This window comes from Bubalus bubalis, chromosome 9 (assembly GCF_019923935.1).
Source record: "Bubalus bubalis isolate 160015118507 breed Murrah chromosome 9, NDDB_SH_1, whole genome shotgun sequence".
In the NCBI taxonomy this organism is placed as follows: Eukaryota; Metazoa; Chordata; class Mammalia; order Artiodactyla; family Bovidae; genus Bubalus; species Bubalus bubalis.
In genome coordinates, this window is record NC_059165.1 from 2,447,012 (window position 1) to 2,466,798 (window position 19,787).

The window sequence follows — 19,787 nt, forward strand, 5'->3', positions numbered from 1 at the left end:
GTCATAACTTGCATTAGAAGGAAATGACCTCTGTTACTAAGGAAATAGCAAGTGGATGACATCTTTGCCCTGTGTCACTGCAGCTCTACAGATGACAACAAACCTCCAAAAATCAGACATAAACCACTGGCATCATTAATGAGCAACATTACCGAGTTATTAGGTTCAGTAAATAACAATTATTTTCATTTACAAGTCATAAAAGCAGAAACCTGGGTGAAAATGTAACCCTCTATAAAGTTTGCATACATTTAATTTTAATTATCTCTTTAAATCAGTGGGTCTGTGACATAGGATACTATCTGACGTAGGATACCCTTCTTAAAGATCTGCATCTTATTTGGAAAACATACGTCCAATTAAATGGAAAAACTGCAGATGAGCTCTTGAGGCTACATTCCTTTATTTTCTTTCATCAGAAGAAATATAAAGTCAGTGTGGGAAAGTGAGGATGCCAGGAGTGGCGCTCTGCATCCTCTCGGCTCCGTCACTGGCACAGCTCTCAGTATTTAGGAAGCTCCCAGTAGAGAAAAAACTACGAACTGTGTGTTTATTTGGCTCATTATAGTTTGAAAGATTCATATTTGAATTTCTGGAATTACATGAAATAAAACATTGGAGAGTGTCTTACATGCACCTGAATTTATGAGGAAGATAATACAGGTGGATCACCGTTTGATGTCTGTAAAGACATGAAGTCATCTGTCTGTTTCACTTACATGTAATGTCTAATATGTGCTGTGTGCTTAGTCGTGTCCGACTCTTTGTGACCCCATGGAGTGTCACATGACAGCTCTCTCTGTCCATGGGATTCTCCCAGCAAGAATACTGGAGTGGGTTGCCATGCCCTCCTCCAGGGGATCTCCCCCACCTGGGGATCGAACCCAGGTCTCCCACTTTGCAGGCAGACTCTTTACTGTCTGAACCACCAGGAAAGGCCAAGCAAACTGGAGTGGGTAGCCTATCCCCTATTCAGGGGATCTTCCTAACCTAGGAACTGAACTGGGTCTCCTGCATCGCAGACAAATTCTTTCCCAGCTGAGCTACCAGGGAAGCCGATGTCTAATACAACAAGTAGCAAATCCTGCCGTCTCTGCCTTCACCATTCCCCCAGAACGGGCCACGCCTCTTGCTCTCCACCATACCTTCCTCAGTGTCTCTAATTTCCATTATTGCAACAGCTCTCTCATTTGTCTTCTCGTTTCTGCACTTGTTCCCTGAGAGTTTATTTCTGAAACAGAATTCTAACTAATCCTTTCAAAACCTGGGACAGACCAAGTCAGTCCTCAACGGCCCCCAGTCGCTGCAGACTAAAAGCAAAGCATTTCAGTGATTTACAAGAGCTGCCTGATCGGGCTGCAGCACCTTCTAACCTCACTTCCTGTCTCCCTTGTTGGACTTCTTTGGACGCACCTGGTGCGTGCCTGTCTCAGGGCCGTTGGTACCTGCTCCACCCACAGCTAGGGAAGTTCTCCTCACTGATATTCACAGGGCTCACCCCTCTCTCTTCTGGGTCTTCTCTTACAGACTGTGAAACAGTGCCTGCCCCACCTTTCCATTCCCTTTTATCCTATTTTATGACTCCCTATAACATTTATCAGCATGTGGAATATTGTGTATTCACTTGCTTATTCTTTTTCAAATGTGTTTATTACCTGCTTCCCCTCACTTTTGTGAGCTCCATAAAGGGAGAGTTTTGTTTATTCACCACTGAAGGGAGCAAAATTTGCCACCCCAAAATATGCCTTTTACACTGTAAGATTATTTTGAGCTGATTATTTGAGCAGACACAGAAGAAGCTCTGAAAACTAAGTAGTTACCATTTTGTAAGAGGCATTTACATTTAGAAGGGAAATTTCCATTTGTAAGGGTTCCTCTCAGTTTCCCTGGTGGCTCAGCTGACAAGGAATCTGCCTGCAATGTGGGAGACCTGGGTTTGATCCCTGGGCTGGGAAGATCCCCTGCAGAAGGGAACAGCTACCCACTGCAGTATTCTGGCCTGGAGAATTCCATGGACTGTATAGTTCACGGGGTCGCAAAGAGTCAGACACAACCAAGGAACGTTCACTTCACTTCACTTCACTTCTCCCTGTCTGTACCAGGAAGAAAGGAAGAACTAAATCTCTGAAATCTCTTACCAATGGAGAAGACGGATTTTAAAAAGTCTGCATAGCTGCCTTACCCTTGTTGACTGTGCTTTTCCTGGTTACTTTACATAACTGGTCTCCCTTCATTCCAATATCTTCCTTTTGTCTTTAGCTGGTGATGGTATTTAAGGTGGTGGCTTGGGCTATTTGGGGGAGTTACTCAGTTTTCCTGTGTATCTCCCACACATACAGGAGGTGGACTTGTTATTAAACTTCAGTTATTCTACTGTTAATGTGTCTTCCATTACAGGGAGGTCTCAGTCAAGAATCTAGGAGGGGAGAGGGAAAATTGTCATCCTCGGCTGTACTGCACTAGCCATAGCATCTAGACGAGTGTCTGGCACAAACACACCCAGGTTGGAAACACATAGCTAACAGGTAATGAGAGCAAGGCAGCAAATTGTGGAGAAAAGGGCTGGAGACAGAGGCACCTGACTGGAGATACCCAGGCTTTCGTTTCGTTTTTTCCTCAGGGTGAGGATGTAGCCTGTTACAACAACAAGAACCAATGGAGCCCAATGTTTAAAACATCACATTAAGCAAAATCACACAGATGTATAAGTACTCCGTGAATGGTGTCATAAGCTCCACACCACGGCATTAGCAAGATGAGCTGCTCAGATGCAGTAAGGCCCTATCCTGTGCAGGCTGTGCCATCATTAGAGATTCTGGAAACCACGGTGAGGTGAACGGAGATATTCTGCATTTGCTTTGCTTTACATGGCCACCCTTTTCCAAAGTTTCTGTACCCTTGGCTAAATAGACAACTGAGTGTGATCAGTATGTCCATCCAATGGTATAGCTGTGGTGGTCTCTTTCTGCTAAGTTGTGACCTCTGGAAAGTCTGGGGGGATGTTTCTTATTGGAGGTCCTAGAGAGACCCCTTTCCTACTCAAGTAGCCTTGCCCTAACACTACTCAGTATGTCATGTAGAATATTATTGTCTTCATTTTATATCAGAAGAGACAGAAGTACAGTAACTTTAATCGTCATCCATTCAACAAACTTTTACTGAACACCAAAACTAGATGCTGGTAACTATTCTCTGGATCAAGGAATGAACAAGGCAACAGCCTCTATCCTCATGGAGCTTACACTCTAGTTGAGGTAGAAAATAAAAAGTAAACCCGTATTCACTTGATTTATATATGTCTATGTGGGCTTCCCTGTGGCTCAGTGGTAAAGAATCCACTTGCCAATGCAGGAGACTCAGGAGACATGGGTTGGATCCCTGGGTCGTGAAGATCCCCTGGAGAAGGAAATGGCCACCCACTCCAGTATTCCTGCCTGGGAAATCGCGTGGACAGGGGAGCCTGGCAGGCTACATGGGGTCACAAAGAGCTGGACATGAATGACAGAGTGAGCACACACAGGCACATACAGCTATAGCACCACTGGGATACTCCTCATATATTTATACACATGTAGGTGCATATGTAGACACAGATAAATGTCAGGTCATATACGGACTGATCAAAGTAAAGCAGGTAAAGGTTACAGGGAATGCGAGGGTGGGGCGGGGTAGGGCTCCAAAGTCGCACAGCTGATGTGCCATGGAGCCAGGATTCAAATTCTGAGCATTCCAGCGCCAAACCTGTGGTCTTAACCACTGTGCTGAAGCTGTTAAATGGCTCTGAAAGCTTGCAGGCTAGTTGGCAATGCAGGAGACAATCAGACTGGCACAGTGACACTTAAAGGAAATCGTGGAGTGAAAAGGGTCTCTCATTGTGCTTCTATATTTTACCAAATTAAAAAAATTAAGGATAATAATTGGACAAAGTGAAAGGGAAGTGGTTCACTTGTGTCTGACTCTTTGCCACCCTTTGGACTATAGCCCACCAGGCTCCTCCATCCATGGGATTTTCCAGGCAAGAATACTTGTGAGTGGGTTGCCATTTCCTTCTCCAGGAGATTTTCCCGACCCAGGGATTGAACCCGGGTCTCCCACATTGTAGGCAGACGCTTTACCGTCTAAGCCACCAGGGAAGTATACTGGATAAAGCCCGTAGTAATTCTCAGTGAGGTGAGTCATGCCCAGTGAGTGGCTCAGGCTTGAGTTCTCCAGTTCCATATGTTGATTGCTCTGATCCTTCCTTGGAGGCCAGAGAACAGGAAACAAACCCCCAAAACCCCCGAAAACAACAAGAACAAAAAAGCAAGCAAGAAGGTTAAGCTTGTTTCTATGTCGTCTGTGTTCTAATGGACTCCTCAAAGGCCAGAATTTCTACTTGACCAGAATAATTAGGAAAAGCTAGCTGCTCTAGTGTAAACAAGGTTTTACTTCGGAACATTAATTCGACCAATGGTTACCCAAATTTCTGGGGTAATCACGAACCCAATTGCACAGTTCTGGGCTTAATCTCCCGTCTGTTGTATGGATGTGTTGTGAGCTAGGATTCAAGGAGACTGCGTGGACCTTCTGCAGGAAGGAGTGAACCCACCAGCCCTGCACCATGGAACTGTGTGGGGATGAACCATCCCAGGAAAAGACAGAGCAAAGACTTAAAAAGGAGTCTCTCATCCCTATAGCGAGGCTTTCTCTAAATCCCATTTATTAAATGGTTTCCTTGTGAGAGGTGCCCACATGGCTGATCATATTCACAAAAGGGAAGAAACAGGAAATTATAGCTAGCATGGAGCTGAAGTGCTCTGCTTAGTTTCCCAGGCTTTGTCACCCACTTGATCCAGACTCAGATCTTCCACTCATCAGGTGTATGACATTGGACAACATACTTATTATACTTTGATGCCTCAATTTTTTCTACTCTAAAGTAGAGATAAATGGCCATAGAAGTATGAGGACTAAATAAGATAATGAATGTACTTGCCAAATAGGAAGCACTCAATGAATGCATGGCAACCATTCTTTTTGGAAGCCTGCTTAGTCCAGGCTCCACCCTCTGAGTATTATACCATCCTAAGTGGCTCAGACGGTAAAGAATCTGCCTGCAATGTGGGAGAACCAGGTTCACTTCCTGGGCTGGGAAGATCCCCAGGAGAAGGAAACAGCTACCCACGCCAGAATTCTTGCCTGGAAAATTCCATGGACAGAGAACAACACAGTAATCAGCTCCTGTAAATCTATGTAAACATCATCCTGCCTACTTTTCTCTGTCTAGCCATGTTATTGATTAAAAATAGGATAAACACTAAATATAGGCTTATCTGGCGGCTCAGACGGTAACGAATCCACCTGCAATGTGGGAGACCTGGGTTTGATCCCTGGGTGGGAGAGATCCCCTGGAGGAGGGCATGGCAACCCACTCCAGTGTTCTTGCCTGGAGAATCCCCATGGACATAGGAGCCTGGTGGGCTACAGTCCACGGGGTTGGGAAGAGTCGGACACGACTGAGCGACTAAGCACAGCACAAACACTTAATATAAGCTGGGTCAGTCAATTCTTACTGCCAAGAATCTGAAACCAGACCTCAAAGACTAATTCAGTATCTGCAGATGTGGGGTTTGGAAGGTGGTAACCTGGATGTCACCAGAATGACCTCTGAAGATAGGACAGAGGAACGTAGTCTTCAGAGCAAGAGGGAAATGAAGCAGCAACACAGCAAGGAGAAACAGTGGAAGACCGAGTGAACAGAGAGAGTGAGCAGAGAGAGAATATGCTCTGGTTCCTGACTGCTTCCCAGGTCCTAACTGCAGTGATGCCCAGAGCTGGCTGAACTTCCTGCTGTTTCCGTTTCATGAGATAACTCTATTTTCTTCTAATACACTTACTATTGTTTAGCTTCAGCAGTTTCTGTTCTTCATAATCAGAAAGGCCATAAGAGAAAATGGTGACCCACCTATTTGCATTTGTTTAAAGTAAAGGACCCTGATGCTGGGAAAGATGAAGGCAGGAGGAGAAGGGGATGACAGAGGATGAGATGGCTGGATGGCATCACTGACTCAATGGACATGAGTCTGAGTAAACTCCAGGAGTTGGTGATGGACAGGGAGGCCTGGCATGCTGCAGTCCATGGGGTCACAAAGGGTTGGACACGACTGAGCGACTGAACTGAAAGTAAAAGATCACTTTAGACATTCTGAACCAGGAATGTACTTAATGCAATTAAGTGAATAAAAATCAGACATAACAGAGAATGAGGTATAGGCCAATTTCCTTCTACCATTTCTATGTAACACAAGACAAGACTAGTCCTCACTAAACCAGGAAACCACTCACGTACTCCTCTGCTTCCTCTCGAGGACTTTTATTCTGTTTATTGGATTGAGCAGAATTCCTGAATAGTATCCTACATATGGTACATCTTTCCTACTAGTAACCATAAATCAAAACTCATTTTTCCTGTGACCTGCTATCCCAAATCCCCCATTTCTGTTTTTCCAGAAGGCAGATGGATACTCTGGTACATTAACTCAAGCCAATTTGTTAATTGATTCCAGTATAATAGAAGGTCTTTTTCATTCCTGGAAACATACATGTGACTTAAGGTAAAAAAAATCCCTTAATGAAAATGAATGAAATTAGCAATAGGAAATTCTGACACTGAATAAAGTAGCAGGGTAAGTAATTTTTAGAAAGGTGTTCTTGTGAATACCAAGCCACTAGATTAAAAAAAAAAAGGTTAAAGTAGAGAGGACTATATATTTTTGAGACATTTAAAATTACTGAGCATTCCTTTTTGTACTGTAGCAAAATGGTTTTAGAAGCTAAAAATAAAAGTACAGCTTAATATATTCAAAATTGTAATCAGATGTTAGAACAAGAGAATCAGTCATAAATGCTTAGTCAACTGAGATGATCACATTTCTATGCTAATCTTGTGTTTTTAATTAACAGATAAAGCAGAAGGGGGTATCTAAACAATAGTGTATAAAAACGAAAAAAACAAAATTTCAAGCTCTAATTAAATGGAGAAGCAATAACAAAATACTGCTGCATTTCAGCAACTGTTCATTAAAAAAACAACAGAAAAATCTTGTTATGTCTTTCTAAAATTACGTTTCACAGGCTTCAGCATCCTCTTCTGTTTTTACTTGTGATCATAAAGAAACCAGATGTTGATCATAAGCTGAGCCACCACACCAAACAGCACCTTCTGCCCTGAATTTCCTGATTGGTCAGAAGACGCATGGCTTGTGCAGAGCAGGTGAGTCTAGGGTAGATTCAGAGTTGGGGCTCTCAAAACCGATTCCCAGGGTCCACATTCTGGATCCACCATGTTCTTCTCATATGATCTTAGGCAAGATACTCAACCTTCCCAACCGTAATTCTCCTCATGTTACAATGGGCCCAACACAGTACCTACTGTTGCCTTGAGGACTCACTCATTCTCCTTTAAGTGCCAAGCACTGTTCTAGCCTTTTGGAATCCAAGAGCAAATAATATAACTGAAAATTACTGCCCTCCTAAAGTTTATGTTCTATATATTGCATCTAAAGCACCTGATTAGCATAATACCTAGTATTCAGTAATCAGTAAATGTCAGCTGTTAGGATTGTGAATAGCTGATTGAGACAGAACACTGGAACAGCAATGTGTCAGGGTGCGGTCACACATTTGCTTAATCTTTCTGAGCCTCAATTACTTAATCTGTAAAGTGATCTTAAGATTGTTCCTATTAAATATATGGCAGATCATGAGACACAGAAGAGATTAAAGAAAATATGAAGATACATTATACAAAAGAATGCTTTTCCAGTACATTAAAACCTTAGAAAAAACTCAGATTTTAGGTATTCAGTTGCATTTTTAAAAAATAAAGAAAAACTCTCAAGAAAGGGAAAAACATAAATGATCACTATCATACCAAATCTTCATAAAACATGAAATCACAAAACCCCAAAATAAGTGACATCTTACATTTATCTTAAAAAGTATACATGGCTACCCTATCAGAAATCATTAGATGAAACAATCTCCTTCTAGAACATACAAGAGAAATGTAATATGTTCCTTTCTAGCAATCTTAGCTTTCCTTATTTTGTTTTTCCATTGAAACTTAAAAATAAAATTGGTCTCATACCCACATCTTTTCACAAGATTATGTTTTTCAAGGTTTTATAAGTTCTTTTGAAATTACTTTCCTTTTTCAGTTAAAAACCATAGATTTTTAACCATCTTAAAATTATCTGAACACAGGGCAGACATTCCCAGGTTTAGCCAAATTAAATGGCATCACACGGCCCCGGGTAAGAAAGGCCCTGTTTATCTGGCCCAGCACAATGCTCCCTGGACGTCCCATTTTGATAATATTGAACTCTCTGTACTTCAGGATTAAATCACGCCTTCTCATGAAATACAAAACTTTGTTTTCAACTTTCCTTCAGCAAGAATATTCTTTCCCCTTGTATTCAGTGATAAGCCCATCCATCAAGTATCACTCAACAATAACCTCCACAAAACTTTCCAATTGCTCCCCAACACAGCTCCCACAATGACACATCATATTAGACCTTCTTGATATTACTCCTATGGTGCTTTGGACGTGTTGTCACTAAACTGAGTATCTCCTTGCATTATTTTGTTACATCCACCTGAAGGCAGGGACCATGATTCTCATGTTGTTATCACCCTGGTACAGAATAGGCTACTATCCATGTTTATGAAGTACCGGAAACATCACTGTTCTCAATGGACAAGCAAAACCTTTACTAAACAATAAAATATTTTTGTCTTCTATACTTTAATTTGTAGAGTTGTTAATCTTACTTCATAACAAAAAAGCATCATTGTGGTAGAGTAATCAAAAATTAAGAGGAATCAGTGTAAGACTTAAAATAGAAAAAGAAATCACATTCTATAGTAGTCTCCCAAAACACCTTTTCTGGCGTTGACAATGACATACAATATCAGGAAATTAAGAAATGCTTCCAACACTCCCAACAGAGTATGGTCTTTTACTCAAATACATGGCATTCAAGAGTTTATCCTCCTTTACTTTTCATTGACAAAGAACACAGCCCAAAACCAGTTCTTAAAAATAAACCCAAATAAAAATAAATCTTGCAGTAGAATTCATCAGCAATAAAACCATAAATGCCATTACCATTTAAATCTACTATAAGGTCAACCCTCAACCCACTTAACATTCAGAATAATCAGGTTTAATACTTTTTAGAGTGATACCTAGCAATCTAATGCCATTGTAAGTAACATCCCCTCTCAAAGTTTGTCAGTGTACTTCAAACATTTGTATGAAAAGGGAGAAAAAAAAATTCACATTGGCTTACTGAATAATTATAAAGTAAATGGGGTTGATTTCACGTAAACTGAAACACAAAATATCCAACACTCTAAACAGAAATGGTTTGTTAGAAGCTTAGTGTGCCAAAAGAACACTTCCGGAAGTGAGACGGAGACAAGAACATTCTCCAAAAGCAGGCCATTTCTTTATGCAATTACTTGTTTCCATTTTATAGGTCACATGTTTTTATCTATAATGAAACACTGCTCTGCTTTTCTCATGGTAATCAAAACAAAACAAAGCTAAAGTAAAGAAATGCATCCCCCACCAAAGTGAAAATACTATTTTGGGGAAACACAATTAAAAATATTTTCAGGTTCTGAATTCCAGTGACCTCTAATCAGTGAACAGTTATAAATTTATAACTTCATATAAAATTTAAAGTATATTTAATATTTTGCTTTGATTTGTAGGACAAACACTTTAGAATTCATGGACATGTATTATATATATTTGGGGATGTCAAGATTGGAGCTTGGTGTCTTTCTTCATTTCTTGAAAAACTGAAAGGAAACTTTCAATTACACTTTAGAAATTTTAATTGAATTTTGAAATACCTCACTAAAATTTCCCCAATGAGGAAAAATACTCTTCACTGTAGTATATACTATATATGTTATTTTTATATATTTATGGTATATTTATACTACATAAATATATATATATATATTATTTCTTAGAAAAAAATGCATGTCTTGAATATATCTATTAAATGTAAATCAATTAAAACTCCACTGCAATTACTACTGCTACCACAGAATTAGACATAGAGGAACACAGTTCCACAGCACAAGTCACTTCCATGAAATCAGCAGAAAGAATGATTTACTTTCTCAATATAAGCATCATGTATTGGTGAGATACTAAAATGAAAAAAAAAAAAAAATACTGAATTCATCCAAAAGATCATTTACATAAGTGTGAAGAGAAACAAAAGACCACTGGCTAGAGATACCATAAAATTCATCCAGTAATCATGATTAACAAGAAAAGAACAGTAGATAGTTTAGAAGGTTATCAGTGAAAGTGAGTACAGAAAAATACTACATGTTGCTATAATACAGCTAGCAAAATATCATATCCAAAATGTATTTATGAAACTAAAGACAAAGACATTCTATGTGACAGGTGACAAATCTGGGGGGTTTATGTTAATGCTGGTGAGCACCCTAACAGATGTGACTCATCAATCACGGGGCTCCGTCACTGGCCCTGGAATCCTTCTCAATGCGCCATGCAGACAGTCGCCGAGGCCTGTCTGTCAAACCTGCTCTCAGCACCGCCACTCAAGACGTGCAGTCAGGAGCCTTCCTCACAGGCAAGCAGCACAGGACTAGGGACAGTCTTCTAAGCTAGGTGTTCAAGCGTGGGCTGACTTTCAAAAATTTGTAAATGCATGAACATTTTTAAGCAAAAGGAGAAAATAAAAATTATAGCAGATAATGTTGTGATTTTGTAAGTGGGACAAATTTTTAAAAGTTAACTGCCATCAGCAATTTAGAATGGTTTCAATTCTGATGATAGAAGCACTTAAAAAAAATACAGTCATCCATCTGCAAGAAAAGCCATCACTAAAAAGCAGCAAGAAATTGAATCAGCAGTTCCCTCAACCACAACACACCAGCAATTAAAGAGTGTTATTGGTAACTGACAATACAACAGTTTCAAGAATGGGTATTTATTATGGTTTAAAGTCATTGATAGTCTACCAGTTTTACAAAAATCTGAGACAGAATAAAAAACTACAGTAGAGCATTTGATACCCAAAGTAACTTTAACATGTGAACAATCAAAATTACAGGTTTTCTCTAAGTAAAGGGCAATCCTTTCCTGTTACTTTTAACATAAAGTAACAAAGTCATTACACAATTCCTGTCCAAAACCAATTTTTTAGAGTCTTTTCAAATATCTATTACATTGTAATTCGATCTACATTTATAGAAAGTAAATACAGTCACTATTGATAGAAAGTAAAACAGGAATATGATGGTGACTTAGTTTTCATTGTCTTAATTTCCAGAAATATAATATTCCTATGAGATGGTTGGATGGCATCACTGACTCAATAGACATGGAGTTGAGTAAACTCCGGGAGTTGGTTGGTGATGGACGAGGTCTGGCGTGCTGCAGTCCATGGGGTCGCAAAGAGTCGGACAAGACTGAGTGACTGAACTGAATATCCCTACTGAAACGTATTTTAAAACACATGTGATTGTTGAACCATATTTGAAACATAAGCTATAATTTTAGTTTCAGAATAAAACTGAATACTAAGCAAAACTGGGGGGGGTCATTAAGTAAAAAATGTTCACTGAGATCAAATAAATGTATATTTCAGGTGACTATAACTTTGTTCTGCTGCAACTCTACGTTGTACAACCTCACCAGAATATTAGGTCAAAGGCTACATGGTGAAACACATGAGGAAAAAATACATCTCAATAACCAACCAACTTAAAGTACATAATGGTTTCATCTGACAATGAACCCTCCCCACATTAAACAGTATCATGTGCTGCTTCCAGCAGATAAAAACTGTATCAAATCCTAAACCTTATTTCAAGTATATACACGGCCATATTTAGGCTCTGACATGAATCCTACAAGAGATCTTAATTTTTATTCACATTTAGCAAAAAAAAAAAAAAAATACTTTCAGCTATGAGCAACTAAAACCACAGTCTATAAGGCAGTAAGACCAAGTTGCTGGTCTTAATATAATTAGAGCAAGTTTGCTAAAATCTCCTTTGAAATAACTAGTGTGCTAAAATCTTTTTACCCTTGGCCACATACACAGTCAAGAATTATTTTACTATTAAGATTTCCCATAACTTTATAAGTAATTTCTTTAAAAAGGGGGAAGAACACATGAAACAATATTATTCAGTTATAAGATTATAGCTGCTTATATGATTAGCTTGAGGCACTTCTTATCACTATGCTATTCATGATTATAATAAATTTTTAATTAGTAAATAATTGTCTAATAAGGAGTTACCTCAGGAAGACAGACAACAAGTGTTTCTATAAAATGTCAAAGAATGCTTTCACACAAAATATGAAAACCAACAAGAAATACATGTTGTGAAAGAAAATTCATTGCTTTATGATAGCAAATACATCAGTTTTCTAATATCCTATTAACAGACCTGGAAAATGTTTTAAAAATATTCTCCTTACCTGTGTATACAGTTTTTACTCTCGAGATAGGCCATACCAGAAGCAACATCTAATGAAAATTTCACTAATTGTTTGAGTTTTATATCGTCCTTCCTCTTTCTCAGAAACGTGAGGAAATCACCTCCTAGAAAAATCAACAACAAGAGAAGATCACGATGAAAGTCATATTTATCACCTATTAGATACACCTTCCAGAACAAAAAGCATTACACATTTAACCATACTTTCTGCTCATTTAAGAGGAGGATAAAAGAAAACATGAAAAGAACACATCTTATTAGAAAGCAGACACTATGAATTCTCTTAGATGCAGATTAAGTACTGCAAGGGCTTCACACTGTATATTACTCAACACATAACAATATTCAGTCATACTTTTTCCTCGGTCATAATTTCTCACCAATCTACTTGGCTAAAATTTTCTAAGAAATCCTTTTGTCTCTAATACCAGATAAAAGATTATAATTATTATGAGTTAAATAAAAAAGTAAATGATATTGAATTAGTTACCAGATTCAGTGATTGCTTAAAAAACTGAGATTACTAACACCATGATAAATAGAGTAACACCATGAAAAAAAAAGGCTATGAGTTTGATAAGATTTAGATGCTAAGCCAGATTGCATTTTCATGCATCAAATGGATTCCAGTGATATCTGAGAGAAACTCCTCAAACCAGCATGTTCCACAAGAAGTGTAATGCAAGCCACTTAGAAATTTCAAATATACTGGTAGCCACATTTTTAAAAGTAACAACAATGAAAAGGTGAAAGTGACTGAAGTAATACATTTTTCTTTAGTTCCATTATGTATAAAATATTATTTTTTTTTCAGCTCTTTTTTTTTTGTAGTTAACTTTATTTTTTATTTTTTTTAATTTTATTTTTAAACTTTACAATATTGTATTAGTTTTGCCAAATATCGAAATGAATCCGCCACAGGTATACCTGTGTTCCCCATCCTGAACCTTCCTCCCTCCTCCCTCCCCATACTCTCCCTCTGGGTCGATTTATGTATAAAATATTATTAAATCAACATGCATTATTATAAAATTATGGTGAAAATATTTTACATTTCATCATCTTAACTCTTTAAAACATGTTGTGCATTTTACATTTATGGAACATCTCAATTTAGATGCAAATTTCCATCAGAAATATTTGATCTGTATTTAGATTTCATCAAATTCATGGTTAAAAAACGCAGATTCACATACCTACGTTGTTCCAAAAATTTTATACTTAAATTTTTCCAATAACTGAATCATAGTACTGGAAATGAAATTTTTAAATTTAAATCATATAAAATTGAGTGAAACTCACAGTTCATCTTTTAGAAGCACACATGTCAAAACTCAAGAGCTCAGGAGCTACATATGGCCAGTGACTACCAGACTAAACAGGACAGTCTTAGACACAGGCCCTAACAGCATGGCATTAACGGTTAAAGCTCGGTCACTTCTCCTTGCTAATGCACATTATAATGCACTGCATTAGTCAACAAAGTAAAACAACACCTAGTCAAAATATATTGAATGAACGTTCTCTAAAAACAGTCATTCCTACTTTTTCTGTCTATTAGAACCTCAGACATTAAGCCAGAGTTTTGCAAGAGGGATTAGCATTTTAATTGTTATTTCCTGATGTTTTTGATACTCTTCACCAGGGATCTAGCCTCCTTAAATAGAACAACTCTAGAGGTGAAGATTAAATGGCTTTTTCTTTAATGAGAGTCTCAAGAAAACAAACACCAGCCTAACTCTCCTTAGAAAGTTTTTTCTAAAATCTTTCCCCTATTCATAAATCAAGCATTATACAAATTTAGGTGGACTATTTACGAAATCGATAAGCTATATGCTTCAAAAGTAATCTTAATGGTGTCCGATTATTTACTTTTTTCTGTTCTTCCAAAGAGAATATCAAACTTATTACTAAGAACATTACTGAAATAGCTTCTGTCAAGCTTGACTTAATTTTCTTAAAAAAAAAAAAAAAAAAAAACCTAAATGCAACAGTAAACAGCAAAATTAACCACTAATTTTTCAACTTTAATAGGCAAAAAATGTCTATTAAAATGGACTTGAAATCAATATTTAGTTCAAGTTACTTCCTGGGCCAATATTCTCATATACTGTTAGATACATTTATTGATACACTGGTCTAGTTTAGAAGAAGTGTACCCTTCTAATTTTGAAACCATACAGCATTTTGTTTATTCATTTGGAATAACTTTCAAATGAAAGAAATCTTTCCTGGAATTTGATTAAAGCAGCATATGACATAACCTCAGTGTTCTGTGGAATCCTAATATTTCTTCTTTCCAAAATTAGCTCACATTCAGCACTTTTCCTCTGCCTCCTGCTCTATTTAAATGTAGACTTTCACCTACTCCTCCTCAACCCCCAGCCCAGCCTGTAAACCCAGTGAGGAGCACTGCACCTCTAGTCAGAAGGCTAGTTTCAGCAAACGCCACAGGATGTCCAGAATGTCATACTTCAATAAGCATTCTTGGATGAATGAGTAAATAATGTAAAAAACAATCTCTTCCATGTAGCTTATAAGCTACCCATGAAGACAATCTACATATGAAATTTTTTATTAATTTTAGTCATTTCTTCCTTAGCTCCTCTCCAATGGTTGGAACTATGCTTTTCAAGTACTTGCTCAAAATTAACGTTTAGAAAAGGATAACACTGAATCACTGGCACCTGACAGAGGCCATAAAAGTCTTTAGATTCCAAAATAAAACTTAGTACATTTAAAACTCGGAGCTCACCTTGATAAGATGCTTCTGTAACACCGCTGCCTTACAAACTGCATCATTTTAAAAAATAATTTGCAAAGGAGCAATTCTTAATAGAGAAGACTGTAGACCAACAGAGGCTTCCCAGGTGGTGCCAGTGGTAAAGAACCTGCCTGCCAATGCAAGAGTATAAGAGATGCAGGTTTGATCCCCGGGTTGGGAAGCTTCCTTGGCAGGGAGCATGGCAACCCCCTCCAGTATTCCTGTCTGGAGAATTTTTTGTCATTTTCACTGGGCCACTTTAAAGAACCTCTTTGAACATGTGATCTATCTAATAATCATATATGCAGCACATGTGCATACATGTTTGCATATGTATGTATGCATGTAGCCTAGAGTACCCCACCTGACCACTGCAGTAAAATGGTGGTACTCAAAAATGTGTAAAACGAGATAATAACTCCTCTTTTGTAACTCTGTCTTACCAAGGCTTATTTCTGTATGGATATACCGCATACTAAGCCAAGACAGGATGGATTATTTTCTAGAGTTCTTCAGTGATAAATTTCTAAAACAATTCTTAGAATGTTTTTATAAACAACTTCTAGTTTACTACTGATACAGCATCACATGGTGAAAAGAGCATGGATAGTTAGGCCTCAGCAATCTAGGTCTGATTAGCATGTAACCTGGGGTAAACTGTTCAATCTCTCTAACCTTCCTTACAACATAAGGATTAGTGCCTTTTATTTCTCAAGGTGGTTTTGAAGACCAAAACGTATCTAAACCACAAAGCAAATGTCTACCTAGCATGTGGTGCACACAATAAACAGCAGTGTAACTTACTATTTCTGTTGAAGTTATTTTGCATATAAAACCAGGAACAGCTGCAGCAAGGACTGGTTGTCACACAACAGTAGTTTTTCCTCACTCACCTCACTGCCTTTCTCCCACTTTGGAGAGTATTTATCTCGTCTCAGCACTAAAGGCAATCCTAGGTTTGCTTAACCCAATTATCAACGGAGTCGCATTTTCAAGTGACGGTTCAGGGATGTGCGCGCAGTCGCTAAGTCTTGTCCGACGCTGGGACCTCAAGGACTGTAGGCGGCCAGGCTCCTCTGTCCATGGGATTCTCCAGGCAAGAATACCAGAGTGGGTTGCCATGCCCTTCTCCAGGGGATCTTCCCAACCCAGGGATCACACTGCAGGCAGATTCTTTACCATCTGAGCCCACCAGGGAAGCCAGACTCAGGGGTAGGTACACTGTTTAATTCAGGCCACTGAGATACAGGAGATAACTTTTAAAGGATGAATGAAAGAAACTTTTTAAGACAAGTACCAGGAAAGGAGCTTATCTGCAAGTGGAAGTATGCAGGGCAGCATGTGCTCCACAAAGACTGGCAGCCTTGGGATGAAGCCATCACCATGGAGAAGCTTCACCAGGAAGAGTGAAGGAAAGAATAGTTTTTGGTGGCATCTCTGAGCCACTGGATCAAACGCTGCCTCAAGAATGACTTTCTTCTAGATTTTTGAGTTGAATGAACAAATAAAAGCTCTATAATTTTTTTGATATAACTCCCATACTAGCCACTCAAAGATTCTTTATGGATAAAATGATAACTGTATTAGAAGATACTGAGAATTAAAAAGATACTATACATTGATATATTAAATGTCTAGAACAAGTAGGAAATAATAAATAGAAGTGCTTTATTCTGTTTACAGCCAACATTTAGTAAGAGAATAGAAGACTGTTTTATTCTTAACAGCTCTTTCTCAAAGGTTTCTTACTCTGTGCTATGAAAATCTGATCCTATCTGTTCTTTCTGTATTAACGGGACTCTGAGGAACTGATCATATTAAACAAAGTCGTAGAGATTATTATGTAAACAAGAATATGAATATATCAATTTGTCATTAGGGAAAAGGGATCATCAAGGCTATACCACTAATGACTTTCTGCCACTGAATCATGTAGAGATCTTAATTTATCTTCAAATAAATTTAAAGGTTATTAAATTACGAGATACCAGTCCCTAGTGATATATAAAATGCATAATTCATTACCCTTGTTTTTTAGGATATCAATTTACTCCAGAGAAGTTTGGTTTAGTTGTGTTCACGTACACATTTAAAATAGGCTCATAATCAAAGCAAGTATTAAATTATAGAGGGCTATTATAGAGGATCCATTTATGTCATTGTTCAGAGTTGTTACTAAAAAATAAAACTTTTCATCTTTTCTTCTCTTTAATTAGACTTCTGGCTGTGGGCCAGCCCATCAAAACTCAGGCAGGTACACATTTATATGACAATCATAACAACGAGTGCTGACTTAATTTGTGCTCTGGGAGACACAGAATAGATTTTGTGTAATAGAAGGTAAGTTAAAACACGTTCCAGAAGAAAAGGATCGATGCAGACACTGAGGCGCCGATACTGACTGCTACACGCAGGGCACGTGTAGGAGAGGCGGCCTTCACGGAAAGGGAGGCTGGACAGGAGAAGGCGCTGGCTGCTAACCGAGGTGATGGGGGCTTCTTCCAAGAAGCAGCACACACACAGGCCACAGGAGCTGACAGGCTCGGCCATGAGCGGGGCATGGCTCAGTCTGTGAGGAAAGATGAGAAACATGCAACACAGGAAAGCCGAAAATGACTCCAAGGACACACTGGCTCTTCTGAAGCCACGCTCTTCTTTCTAACACAGCGCGTGCTGAAGAGCTTGGTCCCTGTGCAGTTCAGCTGAGCCAAAGGCAGCGCTGAGAGGATGGTTTCCCAGTTTAGATTAACGCACGACATGCATCTTTTCAGATGCGGCTCCTTAATGACCACGCTCTGCCAGCAGTGCAGGGTGCCGGGGCCTTTGGCATTTCTCCTTTGCAGATGATTTCTAACAACGCAACTCTCTAATGGTCATAAAACCAGTTCTCTGAAGTAAGAGAGTGCCTTTCACAGTACTTTTTAACTTGCCGGTTGAAGGGGCAGCAGCTATAATCTTGCTAGACATTATGTGACCTGCCAGGACAGATGCAGAGTCAGGTTTCACAGACCTTCAGAACACTGGCTTCCAGAAAGCACTCTGGAGATAATCTGCTTTATTACACGGTGGAGGAGAGAGCTGAACTCACCTGATTTTTACTTTTAAGGTGGTAATTTTGGTGATATAACTGAAACTCTAAGGCATGTGCCTGCAAACTATGGCCTGAAGAGGCCAAAATCAGCCCCATGCCTGCTTTTGTAAATAAAGTTTTACTGGAAACTTTAAATTCATGCCTTTACATGCTGTTTACAGATGCTTTCGAACTATGATGGTGGAGCTGAGGATGGCCAAACACTGGACAGCCCTCAACGCCTAACCATCTTACTACCTGGTCCTTTACAGAAAAAGCTCACTGCCTCTTGCTTTGAGGTATTACTCAGTATTTCATACCGCTACAGTACCTCTATCTAAAGGTTCTCACGATCGCCTTGGTTACTTTCAACCAAGATCTTACTGTTCACTGTGCTTTCTTTTTTGCGTGAGGGCTCAATACTGCCATTTTTTAATGTTCAAGGAGGAAGCTGGAAAGGTAAATTCACCAATTAATTTTAATTCCTAAGGCTGACAAACATATTCACACAGAAAAAAACATATGAAGAGTGAGATCATAAACCCCTGGTATCCTCCCCGTCCACAACCCACCATCTGCCACTGAGACAAAGAAATTACACTGTCTCTCCCTGCTCTCATGCCAAACAAGCTACTTTTCTATTTTGTGGCCTGTTATGCCCCTGAAGGCTGCCTTTGATATAAAAATAAGAATGGACAGGACGATCAGGTGTATAAAGAGGTTCATTACTGGAATACCCTTTAAATACTTAGATGCTACAAAGACATTTTTTTCTAAATAAAAAATTCAAAAGAATGCTTATTTTGATGTATCTATCTATTACAGGAAAACCTGCAGAGAAAAAAGCATCAATTCAAGTTTCCTTAGATTTTTTAAAGAGATGTGGGATAAAAAGACCAACTCATAAGTACATTTAAATTTCATAAGAGAAAAAATGTTTATAAAAGCTAACAATATTTTTAGAAATTGAATTTATCATAGGCTACATATTTCAGAGACATTAAGTCCCTGAAATCAGTGACTATGTGAAAATCAGTGACTACTTTATAAAAACTATTATATAATCTTATTCTCTAAAGTAATTAGAAACATATTTATATCTTCATGTTTACCCATTTCTGTTGGATATGGTCAGAATTTAATTTATGCAAAGGTTTTAATCATAAACACATTTACAAACTATGAAACTTTCTATCAAAATTAATTAAAAAGTATTACTTTATAATTTTAAAGAACACAGTGCAGCAAAGAGCTTGGAATGTCAGTGTTGAGAAAAAAAAAAAATCACAAAAAAACAGGAGCATCTTTTTTCACTTTTTAAAAAGTTGTGGTAAAAACACTTATAAATTTTTCCTCTTAATTTTAAGTGTAATACTGTTAATTATATTGACAATGTTGTACAAG

General features: G+C 38.3%; 1 protein-coding gene across 10 annotated transcripts in view; it reads right to left on the bottom strand.

The window, feature by feature from the left end:
* Positions 1-19,787, bottom strand: part of FER (FER tyrosine kinase) — a 479,416-nt gene that overhangs the window by 89,562 nt on the left and 370,067 nt on the right. For 6 of the 10 annotated variants that reach the window (XM_044947250.1, XM_044947251.1, XM_044947249.2 and 3 more), the window contains one exon: positions 12,530-12,653. In XM_044947250.1, coding sequence (XP_044803185.1) covers positions 12,530-12,653 — 124 coding nt within the window. Of the gene's footprint in view, positions 1-11,011; positions 11,535-12,529; positions 12,654-17,112; positions 17,883-17,926; positions 18,289-19,787 lie in introns of those variants that run through there. The other 4 variants (XM_044947253.1, XM_044947252.1, XM_044947259.1 and 1 more) reach the window with 4 other exon arrangements.